Genomic DNA, 22,205 nt, shown 5'->3' on the forward strand with positions numbered 1-22,205 from the left:
CATTTCTGTCATTCACCTGTCAAAACACAGCAAACTTAACTCGCCGAACTACGTGTGCGTATACATAAAAATAATGTACGCCAGTTAGAATTCTCAATGACCATGGTATATATATATATATATATATATATATATATATATATATATATATATATATATATATATATATATATATAAACACGCATGAGCAGCTTGATTTATGTTTTAAAGATGATTAAAACATGTCTGTGCTTTGACCAAGTGAAAAGTATGTTTATCTCTTAGCAACAGGCTCCTTTCCTTGCACTGCAGAATGTTATAAGAGGTCTTTTGTCCCCTCTGCTATAAGACTTTACAACAGCTTGGTCTGAGCATTTGCATTTTATTTGTTAGTGATTTTTAAGTTAACTATGTATGTATTTTTATGTGTTTCTATGTGCTTATGCGTGGATGTGTTGCTGCAGGGCAGCCGAAAGTAAGTATGTACGAGGTCTATTAGAAAAGTATCCGACCTTATTTTTTCAAAAACCATATGGATTTGAATCACGTGTGATTACATCAGACATGCTTGAACCCTCGTGGGCATGTGAGAGTTTTTTCACGCCTGTCGGTTACGTCATTCGCCTGTGGGCAGTCTTTGAGTGAGGAGTCGCCCACCCTCTCGTCGATTTTTTCATTGTTTAGGAATGGCTCAGAGACTGCTGCTTTGTTTGATCAAAATTTTTCAAAACTGTAAGGCACAACTGAGTGGACACCATTCGATAAATTCAGTTGGTTTTCGATGAAAATTTTAACGGCTGATGAGAGATTTTGGTCTGGTAGTGTCGCCCTAAGGACGGCCCACGGCGCCTGACGCAATCTGCGCTTCGAGGTGCCAGCGTCACGCCGTTTCAAGTTGAAAACTTCCACATTTCAGGCTCTGTTGACCCAGTAAGTCGTCAGAGAACAGAGAACTTTCAGAAGAAGTCGGCATGAGGAGTTTATTCGGACATTCCATTGTTAACGGACATTTTGTAATGAAAGAACGTGCGGGCAGAGTCGCATGTCGGGCCGGACCCGACCGCGGGGGGTCGCGACAGGAAAAACACCTCCGTTGGAAACCTTAACGGGCAAGTTGGAACATGCCAAGCTGTTAAACAATTTCTCAGTTACTCACTTGCTGAAAGCCATCAAAAGCCGCCTGAATTTTACAAATGGTTTTCAACACGGAGGTGTTTTTCCTGTCGCGGCGCACACAGATTTGCGGGAGTCGTCTTTCATTCAAAAATGTCCTTAAACAGTGGAATGTCCACATAAAGTCCTCATGCCGGCCTCTTCTGAATCTTCTCTGTTCTCTCACGACGTTGTGGGTGAATTAAGCCTTAAATTAGGATGTTTTCAGGTCGAAACAGGCCGACGACGGCGCCTGGACGCGCTGCACGACGTCCCGCTTCATGGGAAGTCCTTACAGCGACAGAAACACCCCATAATCTCTCATCAGCCATTAAACTTTTCACCGAAAACCAGCTTAATTTCTCGAATAGTGTCCACTCGGATATGCCTCACAGGTCCAGAAAAAATTTTGATAAAGCAACAAGCGCCGTCTCGAGCAGCGTGTGAAACAAAGGAATTCAGCCGAGAGGGCGGGACCACATCTCACTCAAGGCCTGCCCACAGGGAAATGACGTCAGCGACACGCGTGAAAAAACTCACGCATGCGCACGAGGGTTCGAGCATGATTGGTGTAATCGCAGGTCATTCAAATGCATATAGTTAAAAAAAAATAGGTTTATTATCTAAGAGACCTCGTATGTATGTATGTATCTATCTATCTATGAAATATTTGTACCATTGAACTCAAACCATTCATTTTTATGCATTAAGCAGCTGCTTCAGGTTCTAACTTGTTATTGCCCCAGCAAACAGCTGCCATGAACACTCAAAATTTAACACTCCTTCAAGACATTTTTTGTCTAAAATTCTATGAAACGCAATGCTAACATTTCTTGCACAAGTCCATGTAATGACAATAAAAAAAAATCACAATTTACAATTAATAACTATATTTAATTCAAGTCCAGTTGAATATTTAACAGCTCAGTACTCGACCCAAATGCAAATGTTTGTGTACAATGGAAAATATCTCCAAAACAGCACCAATTAGTCCAACTAAAAAACTACAACAAATCAAATCTTTGTTCACTTATTAACAAAGCAGTGACAAAATGACAACCACACACATGTATAGTTAAATTTGGGTTGTCATACCCTCCATCAGCTTTCACTTCATTCCTCTCTTCTTTTACCAAATAACTGTATCACATAGAACTTTAGGCCCTCAAATTTTTTATAATTGAACTTTCTGTACAGCCAACTACACAACAGCTTCTTGGCATATTTACAGCTACAGTTTCACTCAAACTCTTACAACACACACAGTGCACTTGGTTGTTATGCAGGTCACATGACCACTGACCCGGATGTCCCACGTCGAGGTCACACGAACTATAGAGATCATACCGTCAATGGCCAACAGGGGGAGACCGCGTCACTTGCAAACCAAAAAAATTATGATTGGCATTATTAAAAACAAACCTTTATTTCAAATTATATAAAAATATGTCATTTTATTACTGACAGCAAAAGCAAAAAAAAAAAAAAGTTGTCAAGGTCTGTGGATTGAAACCCCACCCATTAAATCTATCAACGAGGTAGTAATAGGAACAAAATCTGACGGGTCACAGATTTCTTTGTAACATCAGGAAGGGGGCGCACCGTTGCTTAGCAAACAAGTAACAACCAAAGACCCAGGATTTTTAAAACGTACCATCTCACCACGGAAATCAACATTTGGTTGGTTTTCATAATTGTTAGTATTAGTGCTTTTATTGGAGGAAATCACCAATCGAATGGCAGGCAAAAAGAAAGAAGCAAATTTACAGGTTGGACAGAAAGTTTCTTCCATTAACATTTCGCTTTGCAAAGTAATAATACTAATGTAGCTGTTCTTGTCCAGACATCTGTCACTAACCAGGAGCAATGGGAGGAGATGTTGGCCATCAAGGGTTTAACGGGTAAGTTGTGTTTATTTTCTGTCATCTGTCTGCATCACAGTTAAACTCTGTCAGTGTGACTGCGTTTATTGTACTATGTCGCCCTCGTGTGGTCAGTGAGGAAAACGCAGAATTTAACTGTACCAGTAAAAAAATAAATAATATATATATATATATATATATATATATATGTATATATATATATATATACACTTAAAACCAACTCTAAACCTTTTATTTAACTTGTCACTGACATGATCAGGGCATAACACAAACATGGGCATGAAACAACTCAGCAACCAATTGTCGTTACTTTTGGGTTGTTAAAGTGGGGTCAACAAACACACACTCATCTTCAAGGCACTGCGCTGCGGTGGTTTGAATCATATTTGTCTAATAGATTACAGTTTGTTCATGTAAATGGGGAATCTTCTTCACAGACTAAAGTTAATTATGGAGTTCCACAAGGTTCTGTGCTAGGACCAATTTTATTCACTTTATACATGCTTCCCTTAGGCAGTATTATTAGACGGTATTGCTTAAATTTTCATTGTTACGCAGATGATACCCAGCTTTATCTATCCATGAAGCCAGAGGATACACACCAATTAGCTAAACTGCAGGATTGTCTTACAGACATAAAGACATGGATGACCTCTAATTTCCTGCTTTTAAACTCAGATAAAACTGAAGTTATTGTACTTGGCCCCACAAATCTTAGAAGCATGGTGTCTAACCAGATTGTTACTCTGGATGGCATTTCCCTGATCTCTAGTAATACTGTGAGAAATCTTGGAGTCATTTTTGATCAGGATATGTCATTCAAGGCGCATATTAAACAAATATGTAGGACTGCCTTTTTGCATTTACGCAATATCTCTAAAATCAGAAAGGTCTTGTCTCAGAGTGATGCTGAAAAACTAATTCATGCATTTATTTCCTCTAGGCTGGACTATTGTAATTCATTATTATCAGGTTGTCCTAAAAGTTCCCTAAAAAGCCTTCAGTTGGTTCAGAATGCTGCAGCTAGAGTACTGACGGGGACTGGCAGGAGAGAGCATCTCTTCATTGGCTTCCTGTTAATTCTAGAATAGAATTTAAAATTCTTCTTCTTACTTATAAGGTTTTGAATAATCAGGTCCCATCTTATCTTAGGGACCTCGTAGTACCATATTACCCGAATAGAGCGCTTCGCTCTCAGACTGCGGGCTTACTTGTAGTTCCTAGGGTTTGTAAGAGTAGAATGGGAGGCAGAGCCTTCAGCTTTCAGGCTCCTCTCCTGTGGAACCAGCTCCCAATTCAGATCAGGGAGACAGATACCCTCTCTACTTTTAAGATTAGGCTTAAAACTTTCCTTTTCGCTAAGGCTTATAGTTAGGGCTGGATCGGGTGACCCTGGACCATCCCTTGGTTATGCTGCTTTAGACGTAGATTGTGGGGGGTTCCCATGATGCACTGTTTCTTTCTCTTTTTGCTCCGTATGCATCACTCTGCATTTAATCATTAGTGATCGATCTCTGCCCCCCTTCACGGCATGTCTTTTTCCTGGTTTTTTCCCTCAGCCCCAACCAGTCTCAGCAGAAGACTGCCCCTCCCTGAGCCTGGTTCTGCTGGAGGTTTCTTCCTGTTAAAAGGGAGTTTTTCCTTCCCACTGTTGCCAAGTGCTTGCTCATAGGGGGTCGTTTTGACCGTTGGGGTTTTTCATAATTATTGTATGGCCTTGCCTTACAATATGGAGCGCCTTGGGGCAACTGTTTGTTGTGATTTGGCGCTATATAAGAAAAAAGTTGATTGATTGATTGATTCAACCAGTTATTCAAGATCGGGTTGTTGGGGGCTGGAGCCTATCCCAGCAGTCATAGGGCGTAAGGCGGGGTACACCCAGGACAGGAAGCCAGCCTGCTGCAGGGGTCAACAAACAAAAACTTGTCATTTCTGCAATGCAGATTTCATTTGGGTATTACACTTTATTTCATACACTTGGCCTAAGTCATAGACTTAGGCCATTATTTTAGGAAGGTGATGATTTTAGTTTGGCACTCTACGTTACAGCCTCATATTCAATATTTGCTTTCATCTCTTAATATGTTAGGCATAGCTGAAAGAATGCGAAGTTTTGTCAAAATATATGGACCAAATTGTATTTCAATTCCAATTATTTTAGTTATACAGTGCCAAATCATAACAAAGCTGCCTCAAGGTGCTTCACACGAGTAAGGTCTAACCTTACCAACCTCCTTGAGCTAGCAGACAGGCGACAGTGGTAAAGAAAAACTCCCTCTGAGTCTGGTCTGCTTGAGGTTTCTTCCTCAACATCATCAGAGAGGGTGGGTGATCCACTGCTTAGGCCATTCTAACAGTTACAAGGGTTTTACAAAGTTCTACCAAGCTGAAGAAACAGGAAACTGAAAAACTAGAATATCGTCAAAAACAAAGTGCATTATTGAGGTGTGCACGCAGTCGTTGGCGCCACAGGCAGGACGTTGTGAGATAAGTCAGGCACCCTGGGATGCAGGGTCAGTGTCCATCCATTGCCTCGTTAGTTTCACTCTCATAAAAGCTGTCTTTGTGGAAGATTGCATCTCAAAAGCAGACTGCAGTGGCTCAGAAAGGTCACCCTCAGCAAGGTGATCCATGGGCGTTGCGTCAGCTTCAGCCAGGGCATCTTGTGGTGAGTCCAGCAACTTGTGGTGTGCAGTCATCAACCTCACGCGGTCTCTTCAGTGCCTTGGACAGAGAGAAAAAGAGCAGAATCAGTCAGCTTGAAATAACTGCACCTAAGGTATGAGTTCACTAACAGTAAATCGACAGGGAAGCACAGAGGGCCACTAGCCCTGAGCTTCACTAACAGACCCAGAATTTAGATGAAGGGGGCTGAGATCTGTTCTGTTTCTAATCAGATGAATTTGTTGTGAAAGTGTAGGAACACGGACCCACAACAGGGGGCGCAATGAACGGACAATGGAGGAAGATAAATAACAAGGTTTACTATTGTGAAACAAGCACAATAAGTACAACAATCACAATTTGGGGTCGAATTTGCTGGTGTCGTGTGGGCAGGCTCGAAGGTAGGAGACACCCGTCTCAGTCGAACCGGAACCACCCCGATCTCCTCTGCCACCGAACCCTGGAAATACTGGAACCGCCAAGTCCCGAATTCCCAGGTGGCCACTGCCTCCGCTCGTCGGATCCGGTACTGCTGGCAGGAGAGAGCAACAACACACAGGTGTGATGCGACAGCACCCAGTAACGGAGAGGGGAGAAGCCGCCTCCACCTCTTGTCAATGCACAACAGGAAGGTGAGTACTTCTCCAAGCAATATAGCTTCTAGCAGTCAACAATCCTGAAAAGGTTTAACAAATGATTAGCTGGTTAATCAGAATAAGAATGCAGAGATACTACCTCAGTCTTAGGCGATATCTCGGCACTGAGGTGGAGACGCCGTCCTCCTGATATACCTTGGTGCTGAGTAGAAACAGCTGTGTCCAATAATGGGTGACAGCTGTCACCCTGGCTGCTCATCTCAGGTGGCAACGCCCTCTGGTGCCTGGAGCCCGCACTCCAGGCAGGGCGCCCTCTGGTGGTGGTGGGCCAGCAGTACCTCCTCTTCAGCGGCCCACACAACAGAATTAAAGGGATAGGAAGCACAGTTCCATACTATGCCAGTATGCTATCCATACAAGAGGGAGAATAGATGTAATTTTAGTCTGTAATTGAATGTCTCTACGGAGTCTGTTTTATCCACAGACTGTATATATAGTGAACAAAGCCTGCGTGATGTCACCCATTGATTTTCTATAGAGACCCAGAACAGCCAGAAAGACGAACGTTTCTGGTCATTGCCATGTTGAGTCCCACCTGCAGTGATTCACGGTGAACTTATTAATGCGTAAAGAGGTGGAGCATGCGTGACTCTGTGTGTGATGAATAAAGCATGAACACACCCCTCTCTCTGAATCTGAACCGCTAGCTAACAGCTAACCATGATTTTATTGTTTATTAATTCATATTTTAGGGAGTGTGAGGTGGTTCTCATAACAGTTTGCTTTGGTGTGGACAGTACAAGTTATCTGCAGCGTATTTCCTCAGTAATCGTGCATTAAATGGACCTACCGACAGCTGCTAAAAGTGCTAACACTGTTAGCATACAATATTGAATAAGACAAGAGTTTCACTTGGCATGAATATTTCAACAGGGACGTCTTGGATGATCTGTTAGGACATTCACCGTACAACAAGCCATATTAATCCAGGTGTTTGTGATAAAATACTCCAAACAGACACAAAAGCGAGTGGATCTATTTCAGTGAGAGACTACGAGAGGAGAAGTCACTGGACAGAGCCGCTGTCACTCAAAGCATCCACACCCACAATCATGCAGAATTTTACAAATTAAAATGTGTTAAACTAAATATTTACTTTAAGACGTTATAGTTGTCATGGAGGAGGAACCTATCTACAGTGCATCTGGAAAGTATTTACAGTACTTCACTGCAATAAACCAGAGAATAGAACATTGCAGTAGTCCAATCTAGAAGAGACAAATGCTTGGATCAGACTCTCTGTATCAGCCATAGACGGGATGGGACAAATCTTCACTGTGTTTTGAAGGTGGAAGAATGTAGTCCTTGTGATTTCTCTGATGTTCACTGTAGGTCAAAGGACATCGTGGGATCAAAAATCACCCTGCTGTATTTCTATACATGTGCCACTGCTGGCTCTTTTTACTCACGTACTCTCTCCTCCTAGTTATCGATGTGTACCAGCGGTGGTGTGGCCCCTGTCGGGCGGTTGTCAGACTACTACAAAAAATAAAGAACGAACTGGGTGATAACCTTCTGCATTTTGCAACAGTAAGATATAAATCACTTTAAGTTTAGAGAATGTAAATTTTGCAAACACATCACTAAATCCTATGTGCATGTGCTGCAGGCTGAGGCTGACAACATTGATGCACTGGAGAAATATAGAGGCAAATGTGAGCCCACCTTCCTGTTCTATGGGGTGAGTGTTGGAAACACAATGCAAAAAAAAAAAAAAAATCTGTTGTTTTTACAGAAAAATTCTGGCAGCTGTGGTTGCCAGAATTTTTCTGTAAAAATTGCAGTGAATATGTTTGTTTGTTGTTGTTGTTTTTTCTTTTAACCTTTATTTAACCAGGTTAGTCCCACTGAGGCCTGTTTTACAAGGGAGACCTGGACAATTTTAAAGTTTCCAGTTCACCTAACCTGCATGTCTTTGGATGTGGGAGGAAGCCTTCTTGGACCTCTCCTTTCTACAAGGAATTTCCTCCAGACAATCATCACGTACTGGCTGTTTTTTCTTTTTTAAGAAATTCTCTGGAGACCCATCAGATGGTTGTGTGCGATAATCCCAGTAGATTAGCAGGTTGTGAAATCCTGAAACCAGTCCTTCTGGCACCAACACCAACATTCAGAACCTTTTTTCCTCATTCTGATGCTTGGTTTGAACTTTACTAAATCCTCTTCACCGTGTCTACTTTCATAAACGCACTGTTTCTGCCACGTAATTGGCTGATTAGATAATTGCTTGAAGGTCCAGTTGAACACGTGACAATAAAGTGTCCAGTGAGTGTTTGTGTATTATGATCCATGGGTTCTAGCACCATACTGTGTATTTTAATTGGACAGGGTGGAGAGCTGGTGGCTGTGCTGCGAGGTGCCAACGCTCCTCTCTTACAGAGGATGATTGTGGATGAACTGAAGAAGGAGAAGTTTGTCCTAGAAAAAGGTGGCAAACGCAAAGTGGTGAGCAGTGCACATCCAAATAAATTTTCCACTCATACTTGCATCGATGGACAGGAGTCTTACAGTGCTTGAATTGACGACAAGAGTCACCAAATTCACTTTCATTTGAAGGCTGGGAAGCACATTCTGATCTCAAGTCAGCAACTTGAATTTTTTTGTCTTGGAGCACTCAGGTTTTATTTTTGTTTCTTATTTCTTTTTCAAGCAACCAGCCATACAAAGCAAAAGGAGAACTATCTTCTGTAGACATTTGTTCATAAAATGCTCTCCATTCACATGATTCATTTGTGTTGTTAAATGTACTACTTCTCAGTAAATCCTGTTCACACCAGACATCTGCACTGCTAAATCTAAAGTGTCATTAAAAAAAACAAGGCAAACTTTATGATTCTTATTTGATTTGTGCAGTGTTTGTCAGACAGCAGCTTGTTGTGCTGCTGTGTCTGAATCGGGGTCACTAATTGGTACCCCGGGGTTCATTTTTGTGTGGACATGCTTTATCAGGGTGTGTGGAGTTAAACTTTAAAGAAAAAAATTGTGCTCATGCACCCTGAGTGAGGATGAAATTAATTGGAATTTGATGTTGGTTTTCTTGTCTGTTGTTTCACTTCACATTAAACAAATTCGTGATTTAGAAATTGCAGGAAATGCTTGAAAAGAAATTATGTATTTTAATCATGACAGTGGTAACATTTTTCTTTCATTATACAGCAGCTTTTTGTTAAAATTCAAAATAAATTCTAATTTATTAATTTGTATAGCGCCAATTCACGATGAAATCGTCTCAAGGCGCTTCACACAACATAAAACAACAAAAAAAAAAACTGAATTAAAAATTTAAAACACAATAAAAAGATGACCATAAAAGAATACAAGAATAAAAACACATCATAACACTAATGATAAAACACGGAAAACAAATGAGTCTTTAAACGTGACTTAAACGTCTCCACAGTATCTAACTGCCGAATGTGTGCCGGGAGATCGTTCCACAGAGCTGGGGCATGGTGGGAGAAAGCTCTGTGACCGGCAGACTTTTTATTCACCCTGGGAACACATAGAAGTCCTGCACCCTGAGAACGCAGGGCCCGAGCTGGTACATAGGGGCTTACCAGGTCAGCCAGATAGGGAGGTGCAAGTCCATGAACAATTTTATGAACTAATAACAGTACTTTAAAATCCGATCTTGCAGCAACTGGAAGCCAGTGCAGGGACACCAAAATGGGCGTAATGTGGTCAAACTTTCTGCTTTGTGTCAAAAGTCTGGCAGCAGCATTTTGAACCAGTTGAAGACCCCTAATCCTGGACTGTGGTAAGCCAGAAAATAGAGCATTACAATAGTCCAATCTAGAAGAGACAAATGCATGAATCAAAGTCTCAGCATCAGCCATAGACAGGATGGGACTTGTTACTTCTTTATACCAGTTTTCATTAAATTTGTGTAATTCATGTAAAAAAAAAAGGTGACTTAAGTCGATCAATGACAATAATGACCCATGGCTGTGCTAAAATGTAGTTTGTACTCAGCACAGAAAATCACAAAGGCCCTTTCCACTTGAGGGCGCTGAAAGACGTCTTTGCCAAAAATACAAATTCCACAAATACTCATCTTCAAGCGCTTAGTCCAATTAAGGGTCGCAGGGGCTGGAGCCAATCCCAGCAGTCATAGAGCGCGAGCGCGGTACACCCAGGACAGGACGCCAGTCTGTCACAGGGCCACAAACAGACAAACAAACACATTCACACCCACTCGCACACCTGCGGACAATTTAAAGATTCCAGTCCACCTAACCCGCATGTCTTTGGATGTGGGAGGAAACTGGAGCACTCGCAGGAAACCCACAGAAACACGAGGAGAACATTGCCTCTTGCTGTGAGGCAACAGTGCTACCATTAAGCCACCATGCAGCCGCAAATTCCATAAATTATTGTATTTGAATGTAACATTTTTTTTCGCATTAACATGTTTATTCGCAAGATTATTTTTTATCTCATCACACACACACACACACACACACACACACACACACACACACACACACACACACACACACAACGTCCTGTGTACCCATGGACCCCAAACTCAAAAAGTTTTAAATCAAGGCCTGTCTTATTCATGATATTCAGAGTTTTATTCACTGTTTCTGTATGTACAGGTTAAAGATGATGGACTGGTCAATGATGAGGAGAAAGTTGAAGAGGAGAAGTTCCAGCAGTCATTACAAGAAGAGGGTATAATAGGTGCTGTGGAATCATCTCCATCATACTAAAATAAAGTCTCATCATGATATTAAGGAACACTTTGCTTTGTAATCTTCATCACTTGTGATGTTTTGTAGTGCCTGCGAGTAAATCCTACACAGTTGCCATCATCAAGCCAGATGCTGTTGCTCACGGCACGGCAGACGAGATCATTATGAAGGTATGGAGAGAAAATCACCACACACACACACATTCTGACAAGTGAGACAGTACCAAGAGTTCCTGTTGGCACTGACACTAGTCACTAACATTATTGCCCTGCTCAGATTCAAGATGCTGGGTTTGAGATCCTGACCCACGAGGAACGAACGCTTACCGAAGCAGAGGCACAAGATTTCTACCAGCACAAAGCACAAGAAGTATGTGGATATAATGGCACAGAATGTTTGTTAAAGTTAACTCTGATAATTGCCATCCTGAATCAACACCCGTACAAAATGGATTTATTCATTCAATTAATTTCGAAAACATCACACACTCACACGGTTCACAACAGAGCTGCTTTGTCAGCAATGTTTTTGCTTATGAGAGAAAATGATCAGTGATCCAGAAATATAAAATGTGAGCAAACTGTGATTAGATAGAAATTAACAAATGCACACATTTTTATAGCTTTTAAAATAGATTTATTTCATGTGTTTTCCTGTCTTATTCTCCAGTCTGCTTTATTGAGATGTACAACACTCTACAAAAGCTTTAGGCACACTGAAATCAAAACTAGAAATGTTCAAACATTCTGATTACAACAAAACTCAAATGTAAGGTTACTGTATTCTTTTGTCAGTAAAGGAAAGCAGTTATAAACCTACGATCCATATTTTCACATTTTGAAACAAAAAAATAGAAATAATAAAATCACTTATTTCATAGATGAACTGCTCATTATACAGACTCTGTGTTGACTGTAGCATTTAAATATAAAATTCTTAATGTCATATGGATGCACGTTCTTGAACTGTCCAGTAGATGTCAGTGATCACCATGTGGCACCACAACAAATATGCCTTCCTTTTTATGAGGACCCCAAACAATGTTCAAACCATGAGTGTTTCAAAGGTTTCAAAACTTTTTGAAACAGTGTTTCCAGTTAGCGATTATTAGTTTGTAATACAGATAAGTTTTGGTGAGCCACATGTTCTATGCATTTTAATTTACTTTCCTGTTCTGTTGTAGTATAGCTCAGTGATTTGGTGATGTCTTCCTTTTCAAGTGGACTCCAGAAGAATATTTGAAACAAGGGTGTTTCAAAACATTTCAATGCAGTGTCTTGAGTTTGCCATCATTAATTTGCAGTGCAGACGAAAAGTTTCAGCATCATTGCCAGCCACATATTCTATACATTCTTTCATTATGCTTTTACTTTCCTGTTTTATATTTTGTCCCATATATGCCCACTTAGTGGACATCATACTTTTCCCTCTAGTTGTTACCTTAACTTGTTGGGAAGTCTTGCACCTATCAGGTGTTAGAAATGAATGTAAAGTATTATACAGGCAAAGCAAAGTTGATTTTGGAGTTGATCTAGTGCATCAAAGTTCACCACAGATGAATCAATTCATCCTGATGATGTGGCCATTTATTCTGGTGACTTACAAGATGGAAGCATTTACTGTTTTTGAGTTATTGTCTGCAGAAGCTGATTGAGACCGACTAACTCACCCACCCGTTTGTCTGCCTTTGTGCTGTTCAATCTCTGCATTGTTCTCATAACAGGAAATTACTACACTCCAAAACTTCATCAAATCTGAAACACAAAATGTCTTTCCAGGTTTTGCTAACACGTTTCTGTCTCTTGTGTGTTTGTGTGTACTTGATGTTGGTTTGTAGGCTTGCTTTGAGGACCTGGTGCAGTTTATGACCAGTGGACCATCCCACATTTTGGTGCTCTCTCAGACTGAGGGCTCTGCCAATGTGGTGCTAGATTGGCGTAAATTCATTGGCCCAGCAGACATTGAGGAAGCGAGAAGAGAAAATCCTGAAAGGTTACTGGAAAAAATGATACATGCAATCTGTTAACACAAGCTAAACATAACTCGAGAAGTTATTACAAATGTAATTAAAAAGTGTTTAATATGGTCAAATGAAATTATTCTTAGCAAAGGTGTTTTTCATACCGTTTGGATGTATTATGTTGCAGCAGTGTGAGTCTGTTAAAAGAGCGGAAAATGAAATGAAGTTGCAGTTTTTCTGCTGCTCCGTTAGTCACACCCAAACATTATGCCTCTCTGGTTGAGCACCAGCCGAGCAACCATCTGCTCTCCTCTGCCTTCTCCTCCTTTGGCCTCCTGCAGCTTGCGGGCACAATACGGCACACAGACACTCTTCAACGCAGTGCATGGCAGTGAGGACAGTGACCGGGCCAGCAGGGAGCTCGCCTTCTTCTTCCCCAGCTTCAGAACGGCCTCAGCCGCAGAGCAGGATGGAAAGGAAGAGGGTGTGGAGAGGACACTGGCTCTTATCCGCCCTGACGGTGCCAGAGACAACAGAGGTGGGTCCTGGGCCAAATACACAGTACATGCGCACACACACATGCACGTGTGGAGGTTTGTGCTAACATGGCGGCTCTGCTCTTGCGAATAGGTTTGGTGTAACGTGAAAACTTTTATTCACACTTCAGCTGCGTACAGTCTGAGCTGAAAATGTCAAAACTATTTCTGCAGAAGTGATCTTGTCTCAGATCCATGCATCAGGCTTCACGGTGGCTCTCCAAAGAGAGGTGACACTCACAGAGGAGCAGGTCAGGCAGTTTTATGCCCAGCATGCGCAGGAGGACTACTTCCCTGCGCTGCTCCAAAACATGATGAGGTATGTGACGCGTCACATGACCTAAAAGGAAATCTGCAAGAGCAGAGGTTAATTTCCACTTTTGTTTTCGCAGTGGTCCAGTGCTGGCCTTGGCTCTCGCCAGGACAGGAGCTGTCAATCACTGGAAGAGCATCCTCGGTCCTGCCGATGTCAGTAAAGCCAAAGAGGAGCATCCTGAGTGGTGAGTGACGAACGGCCTCATTTGACACGCCGTCTGAAACAAGTCCAGAGAGCTCGCTGTGGTGTAATAACCCATCAAGTAGCAGAGTTTTCATGTCCCTCACCTCCTGCTAATCCATCTGGGATCTTATTTAAAAGAACTAAGACCTCTTCTAAGAGGCTGTTATACTTATGAGCCCCCCCCCCCCCTTAAATAAAAGCGTCATCAGAGAGGAGGAAAAAAATGTTTTCACTTTGCAGGCAGGATTTGACTAAAGAACAATTCATTTTGAACAAGGGCAGTACAGTGGCTTAGTGGTTAACACTGTCTGTTGCCTCACAACAAGAAGGTTGTGGGATCACTTCCCATCTGGCCCTTTCTGTGTGGTGGCCTGTCCAGGGTGTACCCTGCCTCTCACCCAATGAATGGTGGGATAAACTTTTAGAGATAATGTTTAACTTCAAAGGTGTCCTGACTTGATTGTAGTAGGATGGTTAACGTGTGTCAACAGAAAATTTAACTGGGGGTCGTGGACTCGGAACATAGGCCTTGTTTACACTGCCATTTCAAATCAGATTTATTGCAAATCTGATTCAAATTAGATCTCACTGATTGACTGTCCACATCATATACGTATAGCAAGTGACTAGATCTGATCAGTGTGTCCACATTGACACAGTCTTATCCATATTGATTGCTATGGTAACAGGCTATCCCCAGGAAAAACATGGATGGCAGCAAACTGTACCTACTTCTGTCAAAACTCTTATGTGGAGCCAAGATAGCTAACAGGCACTTTATTCCTTGTCTGTCCACGTCTTATTATTCTCCTCTAGAGCTGAAACAACTAATTGAGTTAATCGATTAAAATCGATTATTAAAATAGTTGTCAACTAATTTAGTCATCGATTAGTTGCTAAATAACTTTGTTTTACCGCAAATGTTTTGTTTCTTCCATATAATCAACAGAGCTTTGCTTTGAATCTTGAACCAATGGAGTGCTTCGAGCTGCTGCTTCATTGGTTTCATTTGTTTTATTTCGCTTTATCTTAATTTTTCCCCACTAAAACCCTAAAAAGCATATGTCTGTGAGGAATATTTACCTTTTTTATGTTAAACTGACTTGTTATGGTCTTCTGAAACAGTTAATAGATGTATTTTATGCTAACGCCGATGCTAATGCATTAGCAGGTCTATATATTTTCAGTGTTAAAGTTAGCATTAAGCTCCTGGCATTTCAGCATGTTTGTGCATTTGTTTTCTGTATAATAATTAATGGCTCAGCGTTTGTTGTCATAAAAGAGTCAAATGTATTGCAAATTATAATATTTTTTAATTTATTTTTATTTATATATTATTAATAATAGCAATAATAATATAGTAATAATAATAACTAATAATGCTACAATACAATTTTAGAGAAAGAGACATGAGTCACATGTGTCATTGTGAAATTACCACATAGTTTACAAGTTATACAGAGAATGTTGCACATATAATGAGTCAGGCTACAATTTTTGATTTAGGTTATATGGTTAACTGGTTATGCTAATTGCTCATTTGCAGCAACAAAAATACCTCTTTTTTCACCATATATTTTATAACATTTATATGTTTCAGTGTTGTTTTATGGCAACTCAGCACTTTGATAAAGCAATGTCATTTTAAATAATTATTTTTGTTCTTTTTTTTCTATTTTTTGTTTCTGTTTTTTTGTTCTATTTTGTTTCTTTTGTTGTTTTATTCTTTATCATTTTATATTTCAACAGCCAAGGGACATTTGACGATTTGTTGATTTTCAAGTATTTTAAGTTTTCAAATAATGTTCTGCAGTGTTGCCACAGTTACTTTGAAAAAGTAATCCAATTACTGATTACTGATTACTCCTTGAAAAAGTAACTTAGTTACTTTACTGATTACTCAATTGTAAAAGTAACTAAGTTAGATTACTAGTTACTTTTTTAGTTACTTTTCCCAGCTGCCGACAACAACCCTCTGCCACCTCAACATGACAATGATACCTGTTTTGCCAAAACTCACTTTATAGTCACCCTTTCTTGACTTCAATGAAAATAAATACTTGTTTTATAAAAAGTAAAATAAAGACCTCTTTCTTGACCTCATATTTAACTGTTGACAGCACTGTAACAGTAAAACTTGCAATTTTGAACCTACATTGTTTATAAATGTAACTATTAAATTCTAACATTTTTCTAACATTTAAATTCTCTCTAAACATTTTACTTGTCGAAATTATTATTATTTTAAGCAATATTAGTAGTTGTAGTAAAAAACGGCTTCAAAACTGGACCTTTAATCTAGGGGTGTTGTGGGGGGGGGGGGGGCACATCCTTGCCCCACGCCCCCATTCCATCTGGATTCGCCCCTGCTTTGGCGTTTGAGCACAAAGAATGGATAACATTTATTTATGCAGAAAACATGACCAGATTTACAGGTAAGAAAGTTTTATTGCGTTTTCACATCATGTGGTCCTCAGAAAGAGTGTTTAGGTGCATTTGAGTGGAAAATAGTGTTAGTTGTTGACGCGTCGCGGAGGATCAGCTGTTTTTAACGACCAGATACAGAGAGGCTCAGCTCAGAATTCTAAATAAAGGAGGAAAAAAAGTATACAAATGTCTTTGTAAAGCTCAGTGCAGGTGTGCTGAGCACCGCGCTTTAAGAGGTGAGGACGAGTCGAGCAGCTGCAAAAAACCGCGGATGAAAAGCTCACAGCTCACTTAAAGTGGGCAGTTCAGTCGAACCTCGACCTCCTGCCCACGGACCAAGTTTAATGCTGCTATCGACCCACAATGAAAAATAATAGTAACGCACAGTGACATGGAGAAGTAACTTTAATCTGATAACTGATTTGGAAAGATTAACGCGTTAGATTACTCGTTACTAAAAGAAGTGGTCAGATTAGAGTAACGCGTTACTAAGTAACGCGTTACCGGCATCACTGATGTTCTGTTGTTAAATAAAGTGATGGAAGGAGAGAACAATTGTTTCCCTGGCATATTTTTAGAAAATTCCCCGCTAATCCAATTAATCGATTAATTGTGTCGAAACCCCATCAGATTAATCGATGATCCAAATAATCGTTTGTTGCAGCTCTATTCTCCTCCATGCTCTGTTGTTTTTGACTGTTTTCTTCAACGTTTTACTACTTATTCCAACTCCAACAGGTAACGTGCCTCAAATCAACTTCCGTCTTTCAGGAACTACATCATTGTTGTTTGTATCACACACAGCTTACAATGGCAGGAGACAAAGAATAAACCAGTAACTAAAACAGCAAATAGTGCAGAACTAAATAGAGCTACAGGTGTAGAGTGCACAGGAATAGGAAACCAGAAAACAAGACGCACAGAAACTCATACACACAAAGTGACACAAACTTCAAAAGAATCCCGGGGTGAGTAGATAAGATTGATCCCACAGCAGGGAAAATCAATTGTTGCAGCAGCAAGAGCCCTACAGTAGTAAAGAAAAGAAAAATATCTGAATTAAAGAAAGGTGACTAAAGTATATTGCAATTCTGCTGGTGGGTGTATAGTATGTATAGACATGGTAAAATTATTGCACAGGATAAATTGCACAGTTGCGCAAGTAATAAAGCACAAAAGATGATGGAAGATAGTTAATAGTGCAAAATCAGCAGGCGGTTATGGTGCTAAAAACATTTTGAGGTATTATACAGTCTGACTGCAGTTGGAATAAATGACCTGCGAAGGTGTTGTTTTGCACCGAGGGTGCAGCAATCTATTACTGAAGGAGCTGCTTAAGGCTCCCACAGTCTCATGTAAGAGGTGAGAGGGGTTGTCCATAATTGAGTTTAGCTAAACATCCTCCTCTCACCCACCACCTTCATGGGGTCCAGAGTGCATTCCAGGACAGAGCCAGAAACTAAACATACCTCATAATAAGACTCAAAGTAAGAGGAGAATCACTAAAAGCAAAGAAGAAAGGGCAGCAAACCAACATGGAACTCAAAGATACAAATGAGTGAAAACACAGGAAAACAACACGACTAACAGATGAGGACACACAATGACAATTAACATAAAGACACAGACAGGGGACAGAACATAAAGACAGCAAACAAGGATTACAGATACAGACAGGGGACAGAACACAAAGACAACCAACAAGGATGACAGATATAGACAGGGGATGGAACACAAAGACAACCAACAAGGACGACAGATACAGACAGGGGATGGAACACAAAGACAACCAACAAGGATGACAGATACAGACAGGGGATGGAACACAAAGACAGCCAACAAGGATGACAGATACAAACAGGGGATGGAACACAAAGACAACCAACAAGGACGATAGATACAGACAGGGGACAGAGCACAGACAACCAACAAGGATGACAGACACAAACAGGGAACAGAACACGAAGACAACCAATAATGACAACAGACACAGATGAGACAGAACACGGACAACCAACAAGAACGACAGACACAGACAGGGGACGGAACACAAACAACGAACAAGGATGACAGACACAGACAGGAGACAGAATGCGAAGACAACCAACAATGACAACAGACACAGATGGGACAGAACACAGACAACCAACAAGGACGGCAGACACAGACAGAGGACAGAACACAAAGACAACTCACAGAAAGACACAGACAGGACACAATGACAACATAATGGCACAAGGGTCAAACCACAACAATCAGTTGTTTTTGTGTCGAGCTTCCTGGTCTCCCAGCGTCTTCGTGGGCGTCTCTTCATCATCAAAGCATCCACAGGTTAGTGTCAGGAAAACACTCATCCAGTTCAAAACCACCAGGATGAAGAATGACGCACAGTATCAGTAGTGTGAGGTGGCACCACATGGTGCAACTACAACCCCAATTCCAGTGAAGTTGAGATGTTGTGTGAAATGTAAATAAAAACAGAATACAGTGATTTTCAAATCCTCTTAAACCTATATTCACTTGAATACACCACAAAGACAAGATATTTAATGTTAAAGCTGATAGACATTTTTGTTTTTGTGCAAATATTTGCTCATTTTGAAATGGATGCCTGCAATACATTTCAAAAAAGCTGGGACAGGGGCAACAAAAGACTGGGAAACTTGATGAATGCTCAAAGAACACCTGTTTGGAGCATTCTATAGGTGAACAGGTTAATTGGAAACAGGTGAGTGTCATGATTGGGTATAAAAGGAGCATCCCCAAAAGGGTCAGCTGTTCACAAGCAATGATGGGGCAGGGATCACCACTTTGTAAACAACTGCATGAAAAAACAGTCCAACAGTTTAAGAACAATGTTTCTCAATGTTCAGTTGCAAGGAATTTTGGGTTTTCTATCATTTACAGTCCATAATATAATCAGAAGTTTCAGAGGATCTGGAGAACTTTATACACGTAAGCGGCAAGGCCGAAAACCAACATTGAATGCCCGTGACCTTTGATCCCTCAGGCGGGACTGCATTAAAAACCGACATCATTGTGTAAAGGATCTTACCGCGTGGGCTCAGGAACACTTCAGAAAACCATTGTCAGTTAACACAGTTTGTCGCTACATCTACAAGTGCAAGTTAAAACTCTACCATGCAAAGTGAAAGCCAAACATCAACAACATCCAGAAACGCCACGTCTTCTCTGGGCCCGAGCTCATTTGAAATGTATAGACTCAAAGTGGAAAAGTGTGCTGTGGTCTGATGAGTCCACATTTCAAATTGTTTTTGGAACTCATGGATGTCGTGTCCTCTGGACAAAAGAGGGAAAAGACCATCCAGATTGTCACCAGCGCAAAGTTGAAAAGCCAGCATCTGTGATTGTATGGGGGTGTGTTAGTGCCCATGGCATGGGCAACTAACACATCTGTGATGGCACCATCAATGCTGAAAGGTACATCCAAGCTTTGGAGCAACACATGCTGCCATCCAAGCAACGTCTTTTTCATGGACATCCCTGTTTATTTCAGCAAGACAATGCCAAGCCACATTCTGCATGTGTTACAACAGCGTGGCTTCATAGTAAAAGAGTGCGAGTACTAGACTGGCCTGCCTGCAGTCCACACCTGTTGGCCATTGAAAATGTGTGGCGCATTATGAAGCACAAAATATGACAACGGAGACCCCGGACTGTTGAACAACTGAAGCCGTACATCAAGCAAGAATGGGAAAGAATTCCACCTACAAAGCTTCAATAATTAGTGTCCTCAGTTCCCAAATGCTGACTGAGTGTTGTTAGAAGGAAAGGTGATGTAACACAGTGGTAAACATACCACTGTCCCAGCTTTTTTGAAATGTGTTGCAGGCATCCATTTCAAAATGAGCAAATATTTGCATAAAAACAAAAAAGTTTATTAGTTTGAACATTAAATGTCTTTGTGGTGTATTCAATTGAATATACTGTAGGTTGAAGAGGATTTGCAAATCATTGTATTGTGTTTTTATTTATATTTTACACAACGTCTCAACTTCATTGGAATTGGGGTTGTAGATGTGCACCATGCACGTGCCTTACTCTGATGTCACTGTGGTAGGTATGTTGATATTTTTTTTGTTATCTCCATGAAACGTGGTACAGGTGTCCATTTCGCTCCACCATGACAATGTGACTGATGAAGTGACAGCCAAAGGTTTGTGTATCAGATTGTAACTCCTGTCACCCTGTTTTTCAGAATACCTGCTACAGATTCTCTCTTGATTCAACAGTAACAGTTAATTTAACACTATTTTGCATAGAATGACATGCACTTGTCCTAGTGTTAACACAGAAATTTACTGTGTAGTCATGGTGATATGACGGTTCTGTAAAATATTGATGGTACTTTCTTTGGTAACTCCAGCAACTTTTCTCATCTCCCTCATGTTCAGTTTCAGAGCTCAGTTTGCTGCAGGAAATGAAGTTATCAACCAGCTGCATGGCAGCTCGAGCCCTGAAGAGGCAGAACAAGAAATCAACTTCTTCTTTCCAAAACAGCACACGCTGGCAGTCATCAAGCCTGATGCTATGGACAAACACAGAGGTGTGTTCTGGGTGGTTGACCTACAAACTGACTTGTTTTCAAAGTATAATGCAGACAGAAACTGGATATCACTGTCCTGACATTTGCTCCTAACAGCAGAGATTTTGGAAGAAATCCAGAGCAATGGGTTCTCAGTGACACAGCTGAAGGAGACGATCCTGTCCAGGGAGATGGCTGAGGAGTTCTATAAAGAGCACAGGGACAAGCCTTTCTTCAGCCAGCTGGTGGATTCCATGTGTTGGTTAGTAAATTATCCACAGCAGACCTGCCCTAATTCCTGCTGCAGTTTATTTTAAAACAAGCAGCTCTCAGATTAATCTCAGCATTTTAGATTCCGGCGAGCCTCGGGCAACTGACTGTTCAGTTGATCTTAATTTCATTCTTTATTGCTCAGCAAATCTAGATTTTAGAGCCATCTTCTGCTCCATTTAGCTCCTTCACGTTGCTATGCAGAGATGAGCACAGCTCGAGAAACTACCTTCACTGTCAGTTATGAAATACCAACCTGGATTTAGTCTCAAATGTCGCTGCAGAGTCTGAATAGTGCAGAATGTGGAAGAATTTTGGTTTTATTACAAACATGTTCATGTTCTGACATTCCAGGTTTGCACTAAAAAGTCCTCTGTCACGCTGTTTGTAAATTAATAATTAACAGTGCTATTAGTCTGAATTGCTGCAAGCCTCCGACAGCTTCTAAACTTTAGTTTGTGCACACTCCATCATTATTCACTTCAGTGGACCCTGTATGATGCTGGTACTGACCAAAGAGAATGCAGTGGAGGAGTGGAGGGCCATGATGGGGCCCGCAGACCCAAACCAAGCGAAGGCGTCGTCCCCAAACTCACTGAGAGCTCGTTTTGCGACAGACATCCTCCACAATTCAGTTCATGGCCCCTCCAATCATCAGCACGCAGAGGAGAAGATCCACTTCATCTTCGGTGACATCAGCTCATGAGCTTAGTGGTGAAGGAGACCAAACCAACCCTGACAGGTAATGACATATGATCAGCTCATTTCTAATATGGCATTGGGTGGGGTTGAATTAACTCATTTCTTTCAACAAACAATAAAAGCAGTGCTGTAGATGTGAGAAAATGTCAAGATCTCTAACTGGAGACATTTCTGACAATCCACACCAACATGAAGGTATGCAGGGTGTTAGGAATCAGAGACTAGTTGGTCTAA

At 41.0% G+C, this 22,205-nt stretch overlaps 1 protein-coding gene across 4 annotated transcripts; it reads left to right on the top strand.

The window, feature by feature from the left end:
* Window positions 1-2,765: 2,765 nt before the first annotated feature.
* On the top strand, window positions 2,766-22,005 carry nme9 (NME/NM23 family member 9). 4 transcript variants are annotated; one of them, XM_034185955.1, is made up of 15 exons: window positions 2,766-2,900; window positions 2,975-3,032; window positions 7,761-7,864; window positions 7,944-8,015; window positions 8,663-8,779; window positions 10,936-11,020; window positions 11,119-11,201; window positions 11,308-11,400; window positions 12,869-13,023; window positions 13,333-13,529; window positions 13,702-13,846; window positions 13,920-14,027; window positions 20,869-21,020; window positions 21,117-21,261; window positions 21,756-22,005. In XM_034185955.1, the coding sequence occupies exons 1-15, from the start codon at window positions 2,868-2,870 to the stop codon at window positions 21,973-21,975; spliced, it is 1,767 nt and encodes a 588-aa protein (XP_034041846.1). In that variant the 5' UTR covers window positions 2,766-2,867; the 3' UTR covers window positions 21,976-22,005. The 4 variants fall into 4 exon arrangements, with proteins under 4 accessions (XP_034041846.1, XP_034041847.1, XP_034041845.1 ...); XM_034185956.1 differs by having other exon boundaries at window positions 13,702-13,842; window positions 13,916-14,027; window positions 21,120-21,261; XM_034185954.1 differs by having other exon boundaries at window positions 2,767-2,900; window positions 13,702-13,842; window positions 13,916-14,027.
* The last annotated feature ends 200 nt before the right edge of the window (window positions 22,006-22,205 follow it).

The sequence above is a fragment of the Thalassophryne amazonica genome, chromosome 14 (genome assembly GCF_902500255.1).
Source record: "Thalassophryne amazonica chromosome 14, fThaAma1.1, whole genome shotgun sequence".
NCBI lineage: Eukaryota > Metazoa > Chordata > Actinopteri > Batrachoidiformes > Batrachoididae > Thalassophryne > Thalassophryne amazonica.